The sequence below is a fragment of the Ischnura elegans genome, chromosome 10 (assembly GCF_921293095.1).
Source record: "Ischnura elegans chromosome 10, ioIscEleg1.1, whole genome shotgun sequence".
NCBI lineage: Eukaryota > Metazoa > Arthropoda > Insecta > Odonata > Coenagrionidae > Ischnura > Ischnura elegans.
In genome coordinates, this window is record NC_060255.1 from 8,573,750 (window position 1) to 8,586,002 (window position 12,253).

General features: G+C 38.1%; 1 protein-coding gene across 3 annotated transcripts in view; it reads left to right on the forward strand.

Moving 5' to 3' along the window:
* The first annotated feature begins 799 nt into the window (after positions 1 to 799).
* Positions 800 to 12,253, forward strand: part of LOC124166557 — a 46,740-nt gene continuing 35,286 nt past the window's right edge. Inside the window, exons 1-4 of one of the 3 annotated variants that reach the window (XM_046544118.1) lie at positions 800 to 1,254; positions 1,663 to 2,951; positions 3,148 to 3,225; positions 9,200 to 9,312. In XM_046544118.1, the coding sequence (XP_046400074.1) occupies positions 1,197 to 1,254; positions 1,663 to 2,951; positions 3,148 to 3,225; positions 9,200 to 9,312 (1,538 nt within the window). In that variant the 5' untranslated portion in view covers positions 800 to 1,196. The other 2 variants (XM_046544120.1, XM_046544119.1) reach the window with 2 other exon arrangements.

The following is a 12,253-nucleotide window of genomic DNA, read 5'->3' on the forward strand; positions in this document are numbered from 1 at the left end:
AATCAACGACATAGTTCTCACCATGTACACCGTCGGTCGCCATTTTAAGATCAAAGCAAGGAAGACAACATGGCGCTAAAACTGTGTGTCCCTTGTTATTTTTACCGATGTAGTCTTAAATATCGGAATTCTAATGAAGCTAAGTTGCGATTTAATGTCACGCATTATTTCCGACCAAACTAATGTGTAACAAGTACGACCTATATGCGATATTAGCAAGTAAAATAGCCTCTGTGTATGGGCTCAATATTCGATTGTGATGGCTTTCGGATAAATTTTACTTTCTTGCTTCGCCATAATCCATTTTATCAATATATTTATTTTATCCCCCGCTATCTACGACGAAATTTATCCTCTTGACAGGTTAAGTTTATCCCCTTCTCACGCAATGTGGGCATTCCTCGGGTCACCAGTGTGAATTTTAGTGACTGGGATCACGTAGAACATTAAAAATATTCGAATTGTAATACTTTAATTTTCGTCTCATATGCTCGATGAGATGCCATTCGCGGCCTGAGGGCATGCAAATAATATGTACTCAATAGGTATATGTTGATAATATACACGACTAACTTAGAGCGGTATGCTACATTTAAGAACCATAGAACGAACATAGAATCGGCTAGCTCATGTAACAATGTTCCTTGACAAGTTAGCCTCGCAACAAAATGACCCTAATAACTACTCTCCAAGCAGGCACCAAGAAATCTTGTGACGTCACGGGAATAAAGCTAGAAATGCGCTCCACCTACATTGTGGTAGCAGTTATGACCCTTTACCCTATCGTGATTGGTTCAGAGCTTGTGTTCGACGCCATTATGTTACGATGACTCACATTCTTACGGGAAGGAGGCTAGCTGAATACGGTGACCCGTATTGGAGGCTATGACAGCCCTTTCTTTTTTCCGCTTTTTAATCGAAGAGGTGTCATGTAACGTAACGTGTAGGAATTCGGTGCCGAGGTGAAGCATGGAACAACTCCTGACGCAAATTTTACTATTGCTCTCCAGATAGCATTTTTTCGCTAGTAATGAGTTGCAAACGGAAATACATTTCCCAAGGGACCTCAAACCGGAGATTTATCCAACGTATTCGAAAGTCCTATATCCGAACAGCGTTGCGATGTTTCGATAGTCAGTTGTTCAATGCTACCAGCGAGTGGGTTAGGTGTTAATCTAACTTGATATTGATAAATTATGGCGTTGTCTTCGTCTGGCGCCAATTCTTCACTAAATAAAAAACCTACAATAGAAGGTATGCGCAAGGGGTTGTGTAAAAAATTCAGTGAAAGAATGTCCGTTTTGTAAATTAGCTCACTGTTTGCTTGGCATAACGTGTTGTTTACGTGAATGTGTTTCATGACAACGTCTACCTCTTCTCATATTATATGTGTTTATAAAGTGTAGTTTTAGACGGCACGCTGGGTATTATTGGCTTACAAAATATATTTTTAACATATGCATCCTCTTGTAAATGTAATTGGTATTGATGACAGTACGTAAACATTGTTTAGAATAAATCTGCATGATAGCAATATCAGGGTTACAGATTTGAAGTTGGTACGGAATGGAAGTAGAAAACTCTCATTTGTAATTAAGAGAAACCACTGGTTGTTTTTCATTGGCATTTTAAGAAGCATTGTTTTACAATTTGCTTTTTCAGGCTCTAATGGTGTGCAAGTTAAGCAGGAGTCACCCGAAGATGCCGAAATTAATGCATTGGCTGCGAAAATGGTCGAGGCAAACAAAACGAAATTGGCTGCCACTGCTGCCTCACGTAATAGTCATTCGACAAATAACCATGTTATACAGTCGGGACAAACGAGCATCCAGAATTTTTTGACAAAGCAGGCGACCCCAGCCAACAAGGATGTTTCGAAAAAGCCTGCCGAAAACGTTGAGAAGGAGACACCCATCGACGAAGAGAGTGCAAAAGGCAGATTTGGTTGGGAAACTTTTGGGAAGTGCTATGTTCCCTACGTATTCAGGCGTGGTGTGAAGTACGTCGCTGTGAGAATGGTGGAAATGAAATTGTTAAATAAGTTTCTGGCCCATGTGCATCCAGATTTGTATAGTTGTACATGCATAAGAAGTTACTTCATCACTGAGGCAGAGGCCAGACTTCTTAATGAAATTAATATTAGGCATAGTGAAGGGCAGTTCGGAAAAGAGAATTTTACGTGTAAGGATTCGGTTGTTCTCCTTCAAGACGCTATAGAATTTTACAATTTTCTTGAAGTGACTTACAGTAAACTTCTGCTCCATAAAAACGATCCTAAGGATAAGTGTGGTTTTATTCGAATCAACGGAGAGGCTGTGGTGCCGTTTACTGTGAGGGATGGTGAAAAGTACGTGCCGCTATTCTATTTCGAAGGTGAAACGGATAATCTGAAGTTAAAAGCGAAGCAGCTGGAAGGATGGGATCTTTCGTATTTGAAATTTTGTTGTAAAGTTCAAGGGATAAGAAACGAGTTATTTGCGAGTGATACTTGTTCTGTGATCAGTTTAAACGATATTAAAAGTTACTTTCCTGCGAGTACACAGTTCCAAGACTATTGGCCATCCAAAGTGATCAATCCTCTCATCCTTGACAACGTGTCCACCGGTGCACAGCAAGGAGCGTGGACTAAACAGCCTGGAGGTGCGCCCGCTACAATTGTTAAAACCAGTGTATCTTCAAGCTTACCCTCCCACCATATTTCAAAATCGATAATTTCCAGTGATAACCAGATGAAAATGTTGCAAACGAATTCCCATGTCCCAACCCCGTCTCTTCATCAGCCCCAAATTCCACCCACGACCACAATTCACTCATCTGCCCGAATGAATGTTTGTCAGACTTCCACTTCCAGTGCTGCTGCAATAAATGGTTGGTCTGGTTTGGTTGGCGGCCAACCTACATATCAAACAACCAACCAGACGATGAGATTAGCGTCAACTGGAATTCCAGGGGTAAGGAGAAAGATTTTGAATTCATTTGATAATATTCTGTCCATAAGTTTGACTCTAGTTTGAGATTCTTTTAATACTGCCTGACCTTCGAGTTTCCCATATATTTCACTCCCTACAATAATACGGATCTGTTTTTGCTGAAATCTAAGTAAGCCATTTCAAAGTATTAAAATTTAGAAGTTGTTCTTCTCTGTAGTTGAATCCTGTTTCAACTGCCTCAAGTCGCCAGTACCCAAGTACAAGGGCAAGACCAGGGCAACCATATTATGCTCAGGTGAGTGAAAAAATGATAGTGGAAGATTGTCTCTTTCATGGAATCAAATTGTACCTCGCGCCTGAAATGCCACTCCTTATATACTTTTTGCCTGACTCGTAAAAAGTATATATTGGAAGTAATGCCAAAAATATCCTGAATTGTCTGTCGTCAACTAAAACCTGTTTATTTGCATTGGATTTCGTGCATGCAACACGTTTAATTTTAACTGCAAGGTGTAATCGTCAAAGATTGAGGAATCTATGTCATTTCAGCGCCCAATAATCACCAAAAAGTATCAAGTTTAGGTTTGTTTTCATGATATTTTATTCTCTCAACCGATTTTGTTCTTTTTATCGTAAACTGCAATGCATAAAATGACTTATATCTAAGTATATCATTAGTGATATCATATCTTAGTGATTATATACTTACTTACCTGATCGAATAGAAGTATTTTTGCTGAATAAACCTTATGTGTCATCACTTTGTCTGCCACCTTCCCTCATCAATAGTACGGGTGTTTGTTTTGGAAGAATTTGGTTGCTGAATTTAGATGAGTAATATTGTCCAAGTGATCACTTTCTGTGATTTTAATCTTATGCTGACTTGAAACTAATCAAGCTACTCATGAAGTCATTAACATATGAAATTGATTGATTTTGCTTTCACTTTGATCCGGCTTTCATTCCCATATCTTTGTTGCCTTGGAAACTTATTTTCTCATACTTCTTGCCTGACTAATGAAATATGTATGTATTCAGAGTAATGCCTGTAATCTTCTATAGCCAGGAAGTGCCATTGAGATCATTTGACCCCACCGTAATCTTATTTTTGCATCCATTTCTTCTGAAGCCCAGATTCACCATGCATTAAGCATTTCATAGTGGTTGTGAATGAAAAGCAAGGTCTTCATAATTTCACGTCATTTATTTAACCAACCATGTTTTCTATGTAGAATGTCATCATCAGAGACAAACACTAAGGTACAAACACATAGGCATGCATAGGCAAGGCGTATAAAATTTCCAGTTTATGATTGTAATTCAGGTAGGCAGGTGAGATTAGGTTGGTTTGGTGGGTTAGGGAGTTCACCTGGGTCTTTCAGTGTGTGAGAGCTAAATAATTGATGTAAATGGATAGACTTTTAAAGGGAAAGACTATTCAGTGACCATGCGATGCTTTGACCTGGGTTTGGAGGCAGGGAGGGAGGTTAAAAAAAAGGTGAAAATTTCTTATTTGAGTGGGGCAACATAGGTTTCTAGGGCTGGTGGGTTGAGATTACGAAGTGAAATATTTCTAAGCGACCTGGTGGGAGGCCCATAAAGAATTTACCTCATAAGTTTTTTGATATCAGGCTTCAGCAATCCTGATGGTACAGTTCAAGAACTAGGTATGGACGTGAAGGGGGAGTTGATGACAAATCATTTAACTCTACTTAATGAAGCCTTGAGCAAAGAAAATTCACCTACCATTCCTGAATGAATGGCATGAGTGGGGTTGTAGTTTCCACACTCCTGAGTTGGATGATGGAGGTTAATGGTGTGGGGGTGGACATTTTGGTGATTGAGTGATCAACTTGCACAATTTTTTCATTAGTTATTTTGTTGGGGCATGTTAGGGAACAAGTGACTCTGTCATCTCATGTACATATCCATTTTAATACATTATGTCAGTGCTCTTGTTATCTTTCTCTCCCAGAACACGACTTCTATTTGCGACCCTTGTATGCATTGATTGGTGCTCTGCTTTCTATCCAGGCATTTTATTTGCTTATACAGTAGATCCCCACTTTACGATGGATTTGACTTAGAATACGAGGTGATATTCATGGATTATTTAATTTAAAACTTCACCTTTTTTGTTTCCAATTGGGCAGTCAAATATGTCATTCTAAGCCTTATTAATTTTACCCATTAGTTCGTAAAGTTATTTTTGTCGAATATTCATTAAAACATTAATTATTCTGGTTAATAAGGTTCATTTAAACTTATATCTGCTATGTAAAAAAATTTTATTGTCAGTAGTTTAAATAATACAGCTCCTCCGATATATCGGACGCCAGGGAGCAGTAGTGTGGGTTACTGTAGCGCATTCCAATGGAAATTTCATTCAAATTATTCAGTAAATGAAAACAATAATCATCATGGTGATTTGCTGTTGAAAGACAAGAAATAAACAATATTTCACTTAGGAACATAATTTATTTTGACGCTTTTACATGATATTCGCAGAAACATTTTGGATGAATCCGATGATGTAACGTTTCAATTACTACAAATGTATTTTGCCTCCCCTTTGCACTCAATGCTACGTCTTTGGGTAACAATAAATAGTGGCCAGAGGCTTAGGCGATCAAATCTAACAGAATTAATTGGAAAAGGGGTACGTTGTCTTGGATAGTTGATTTTCAAAATTATTTTTAGTATAATCAAGGTAAGTCACCTTCGAAATTTCTTAAGAAAGCCTTTTCTGTTCAGTTATTTTTCGATAAAGATGCCACGCATTTGGGGCAGCAGCATCGAAAAAATGCTAAAATGAGCTACCAACACCATTTATTCTGTCTTATTCTGGGCCTATATGAAGCAATAAACTGATCCATTTGATCAGCTCCACCCATCCCTAGGCTATGAGATAAGAAAACTGTTGGCTGAGGTACAGAAATCTTGCTTTTTCTCTCTCTTGACCATCGTTTTGTAGCACCGACGGAAAACTTCATAGTTTGTTGCAGCAGTGACGACATAATAATCTTTGCACCTGACAAGTAGAGCATTATCGCAACTTTTAAAGCAATAGGCACCTCTTTGACCCTTCTTCATCATCATCTTTGTCTTGACTGGGTAATTTTATGCCATATTCTCCTGCATTCCACCACTTGCACTGATATTTAGAGAAGCAAGGTGCCTAATGAGAATGAATTTCACCTTAGTGAAGTAATGATAAAAAAAAACTTGTATCCTATATCTTTTGGTTCATAAGCAGCATTTACAAGGAGTTCAACAATATCTTCACTTAGATCAAATTACCGAGGTTTGTAGGCATCATTACCAGAGTACACTTGAAATATGGGCTTATAGCTAGCACTGGTGCATAAGGACATTTTTAAAGCCAAATGAATAGGCTTTCCCTGATACATTGCTTCGCATAATGCTTCCCATATTAGGGTATCCTGCTCTCAGCAATCAATTACTTTTTTTCCAGGACGCCAAAAACTTGGAAGGCAGTTTCAAGCATCGTCAAAAATAGTCTGATTTTGAAGAGACGGTCACTTCATTCACTTTGTGAGCTGTCATTCAGGAGTAAATGTCGTAATATAGTTTCAAATCGGTTACAGCAAATGCTTTCCGATAAATGTGTGGGCACATCATTCTCGTTGGGCCAAAACGAACGTTTATTAGGATAGGTACTAGCCGGCCACCCGGCGTTGCTCGGGAAGGATAGTACCCAGAGAAGGGGATACTTAAATCTTGGAATTCATGGTCATATTTACCTCTCAATAGGAAAATATGAAAGAACGTATGAAGAAACATGATTTGTTGGAATGCACAGTTGAAAGGTCAGCAGGGATATTCGTGGGCCATTTACCTTAGAATGGTGAAGTTGCGAGAAAAGGCAGTGTTGGAACTGGAAGATCTACTTCTAAATATGGCAGACTGAGTGGGGGTGTAATCGTAAGGTGGGAGAGTAAGCAGAGGGTGGGGAATGAGTGCTAGGTGGTGCTGAGCACAATTGCAGCGTTCAGTAATGAGAAAACGACTCAAAGGTCACGTCGGATGCAACCAAAAACTAGTAGCTCTATGGGGTTCATGCGCATGAGATGCACCTGTGTACAGTGGCCACAATCCTTGCAGCTGTATGGAAATGCGATAAAAAAGATTTGGCATAGCCTGACGTTATCGTATCACTGAGGAATGCCATAAGGTCCTCCTTCTCCAAAGCTAGGTTCACATTTTTACAGTTAGTATACGTGCCACTTTGTCTGCAAATGTAAGTTTGCATCATTTTTCACCTCCAGAGGTGGCATTGGGTGTTCGTTTGTATTTATTGCCAAGACCAATGGTCTTTTTATGAATAGCTACTAACAATATGCTTGTTCTACACCATTAAATAAAATTAATTTGATGTTATAATTACATATACAATGCTAAAACAAAAATTTTTGGTTGTAATGTAAGAGCAGCCATCATTAGATTGGATACAAGAACTCACCCCCGTGCATGGCATCCGATATATCAGACAGTCAGTTTTCATTGTTGATAACAAATACAAAATAGTACAGAAAGACTTGAGAAAATAGGAAATAGGAAGATCAACCTTTAGAACAAAAATGAGATAAAAGTTATCAACATATTGAGCAAAATACTTCAATAAAAAATAATTTACTTGCCCCATGTGGGTGACTGAAAATTCTTTCAATGCCATATCTCGCATAAATGCTACTCGATTCGATAAATTCAAGGAGGCAGGTAAAATATTAGGGCAGCGGTGAAGACAGACATCCATTTGAACTTAATGTGGTATCACAATGTCAAATGGAGCCCAGAAAAAAATTAAATATGTGCGTCCGATATATCGGATGCTATGCACTAATGGGTTAAGAATCATTTTTATAATGAAGCTACATTTACTTGCACTTTGACTCTTTAAACTGATTCCTCGTCCCGAAATAATGCTTTTTCAGCATACCATAGATATCTCTTTGCTATCTATTCTCTGGAATGAATTAATATTGTCAAGCTAGGGCATATGGTATTGCAATTGGAGAAATGTGGTTGATTACAATATCCAGGATAACCCCACTTTTGTCTTGAAATAGCATGAGTAATTATAAATTGTGTAGCCTGTTTACTATAACCCAACTTATAATTCTATAGAAATAACTTAGCTTCAAGCTTAGCTTTGGAAATGATCCAGGTTTCATAACTCTGTTTCATCATCAGGTGTGAATGAATGAGTCTTCTTCTCCTGCTCATTGAACTCTCTCACTCAAGTAATGTTTAATTATAGGATGGTATTTTTGTTAAATTCAAATACTGCATCATTATATGGATGTAAAAGGTAGATAGCTGGAAGCTGTGAACATATGGGTTAAGTTGAGGAAAACAATAACAACATGGATTGAAGAGGAGGAGAAGGGGTTATGTGGGAAATAAAAGGAGAGAGAAGAATAACAAAATACGTTGACGAAAGGAAGATTTAATTATTTGTTCAGTTTCTGTTGGGTAGCAACTTCCTTTGCAGTATAATATAAAGTTTTATTGGGAAGTGCCTATAGTAAATGAAACCAGCATTAAAATATCTTTATGGGATTTTTAACTAAACTTTTTTAACTAACCTTTTTTATAAACTTTTTTGTCTTTGCCAAGGTAGCATTTTTATGTCATTTTGATTGAAAAAAATTATTTTAATTTTCATTAAAATTAATACCTTCATCTTTTTTAAAAAAACCTTATCATTCTTAAGTATTTGGGAAAATTTAAGGGCTGTTATAAAATCCAGTAATGTAGGTCATCTATTGAGTATTTAAATCTGGCTTTAAAGGTTAAGCATTAACCCTTTTGCTGCTGCTCACTCTTCAGAAATCTACTTTTCTCATGCGGTGAAAGTGCTGAGTGCAGGGCAGGGAGGTAAGAAAGGTACGTGCGCAGCAGCCTACGGTGCGAACGTACCGGGTACGTTCATTGCAGCCAAAGGGTTAATGCATGGAAAGTCATGTCTACCATTATATGGTTGGGAATATGTTTTCTGTTCTAAATTCATCTTTATGTTGTGGTTATTTGAAATTGATCTGGCTCTACTCCTAGCCACAACCTTTTGAAAATTGACCTGACCTTTCTATGTTAACATTGTAGATATCTGGGTGGTTCTTGCTTGCTGTTCATAGATTTCTGCTGTTGTGTGTGAACTCTACTAATCCCAACCTTTTCTTTCAAAATTTATAAAATTTTAATGTTTTTTGTTTTCTAATCTTTGATTGTTTATTCCAAATGCACAGGTACCGATGACTGGTTCAGCAACCCTTCCTCCCACACAATCGACATTAAGCTCTACTGTGGCTTCTCACCCTCCTCCATTGATCAGAGGAACTGCTGCACCTTCTAATTTAGTGTGAGTTATTTATTCTAAGGTTGACAAATTTTATTGTTGGCAATCAAAGGTTAAGAGTATTACATATTTGCTTTTTTTACTTTCGTGTAACAAATGTATTTCTTTAATTATTTTGCATGTTTCATGTTCAGTGTATATGATGAACTCCTGTGAAAATTTGTACTTTAATATCAGCATGATTCTGTAATTTTCTTCTATGAAACATCTCATAGAACCTTGCCAAAGATAGATATAATCTACAAGATCCTGGTCTATCAGTTTGAACACATTCATCAAAATTATTAAAATGGGAAGGGTGGTTTAGGTTGCCATAGTATTTCCCTGGTAATATAATTTTAGTTGTGCAGTCACTTCCCAAAGTTTTAGGATGTGGTGCCATTTGTGCTTCTCAAGAAAGTTGAACTTCCCTTTCTCCTTATATAGTTCTTAGTTACTCTAAGTAAATATGTATTATGTTTGTGCGTAAATCTATATGCGCTCAAAGGTAGAAGATACTTCATTAGTGCAAATTTAACATTCTTTTTCAATTTCTGTTGGATTTAATGATTATTCCATGTGCTTTTACTGTGTACTTGCCGCAGCTTTCACTGTTGGTTTGGATTTTCCATATTATTAGTAAAGAAGTGCATGGTCTATGAGACCATGTGTGTGGCATATATTAATCTAAAATTTTTTTCAGCTCGTTCAATCATTATTTTTATTTGTTTACAGTTTCCTACTCGTCATAAAATTTGCTGGAATTGATTTATGTATATTTTTTTAATGGTAATGAGTCATAAGTTAGGAATTGGGCAAGGGTTGGCATATCTGGCAAAACTTGGCAGCCATGAGTACTTGTCGTTTGATCGTGGATCTGGGATTGTGTGGGATTGGTGAGAGAGTCAATCGTTCTTCGAGAGTTAATGGCAATTACTATGTTCCAGATGCCTTGCAAAACTCATAGTCATTGTAGCTAGGTGCAGTTTAATTTTAATTTTTAATAATAGTAATAAAACTGGAATTTTCTGTGATTTTTTTTTTCTTGGTATCCAAGGAGAAGATGCACTTCTTGTCTTACATACAGCAGACTCCCGATTATCTGGCTGCGGTATATCTGGGTTACAAATTATCCGTACATGATTTTCACTCTTGCTCAATCTTTTTGCGATCTTTATAAAAATATTAAATCGGACTCAAAATCATTGGAATTACAGCATTAGTGCTAGGATACACCGGGCTTATTATTTGCGTTAGAATCCCCTTCGTAAAACGGAAGCGATCGCATGCTAGCTGCATTCATGGGAGCACCGTGTTCCTGTTTTCCAAGCCTCGTGCTTCCTTTTAGTCACAATCATTCTCTAACTCACGATATTACGAACTGATCTAGCTGGGTGTGTGATGCAGCCAGAGCCGTAAAAAATCACTCCTTGCGGTAAGGAAGAACGGGTGAAATGCTGAACAGTTCCTAAATTCACACCGGATTCGATGATACTTCGTTCAGATTGTGCCCTCAGTGAGAGTTCCTCTACCCCATACCGCGTAGCATCAGCCAAGTCGAAAGGTGAAAAATTGGAAATCTTAAAATTTTGAATGCACATATCTCTGAAAATTCATAAATCAAATGTGCGTAGAAAGAGGAATAACTGTACGTCCAATTTATGAGCGGTTATGAGTGGGTCACCATGACTCCACAGGAATGAAGCTTATTATATGATGTTGCAAGTATCTCCTACTGAATAAAGAACCATAGTTGACGCTCTTGGGCACAGTACACGGCGTTCTCGTAATGTTTCGCTCCCCTCCTGATCCAAACACCAGGCACTTTTTGTATCAGATCCGATCTAATGGAGCAAAGTCATCCCTTAATAACCTTGAACTACCTTATCCTTCACTTCTTGAACTTGACTTCGATGATACGTGATGACTGATGACACGAGTTATCCTCCGAGGGCCGCTACAATAATGGTTTTCTCGTTATGTTTTCAATTGATGGCTTATGCCCCTTGCAACTCTACTACCTACGGGCAGTCGATTATTAGCCCAATATTTTTTCAGTCGGCTACTTTCTCTTTTCAAAAGAAGAGGCCCAATATCAATTGCGCAGTTCACTAGAAGATTCTTTCTATAATCCATTCCAAGGTCAGTTTCCACGGAGGAACAGCGAAAGAACAGAGGAAGTGTTTCCCCTGTCATGACCGTGAGTGAGAGCATTCTTTCCCAACGGAACAACATTATTTTACATCGTAGTTTAGATATCCCGTAGCCAATTTACCGACATGCGGCTGGTTGATATCCCTGTTGATTCAAAAATATTTATCTAATGCTAATTAATGTCAAAAGAGAATGACAATCGGAGTTTTGACGAACTATCACGGTCCATGACTCTAAATAAATCGCTCATGCTGGAAAAAAAATCACCGCATACTCACGGTAGAATAGATGAGCGCGGAAAAATACGAAAATCCGGCAGTTATCCCTTGGTGGTTGACTTCGACATCATAACCCTGACGAAATTGCCAAACTCCAGAGGCACTGACAATTTTTCGGATGAAATCCAGTTCTGTTGAAGATTAAACCTTTTCACTTAACCGAGTTTAGCTAATCGTTATTCAAGGTCCAACCAAATTTTATTAAAAGCTGCCGAGAAACAAGACGAGTCGGAGTCAAGGTGATCAGACTTCTCCCGGCTCCATTCGACCTGCATTAGGCCGCGGATATATGACAACGAATCTGGTGTTATCATCGAGTTGAATCACCATTGACTTGTACACATACTGGAAATAAGATTCTACTTTTTTGGATGACCTTGAAATCCAAAATGTGCGCATAGGAGGCTTTTTAAAGGCTCATGAATCCCTTGTTTCGCCGAGGCAACAGAAAACGTTAAGTTGGCATAATTCCAGAAAACCTCCCTTTTACTAGATATTCGGTAGTTGAGAATTCGGGATTAGCGATCTTCTGC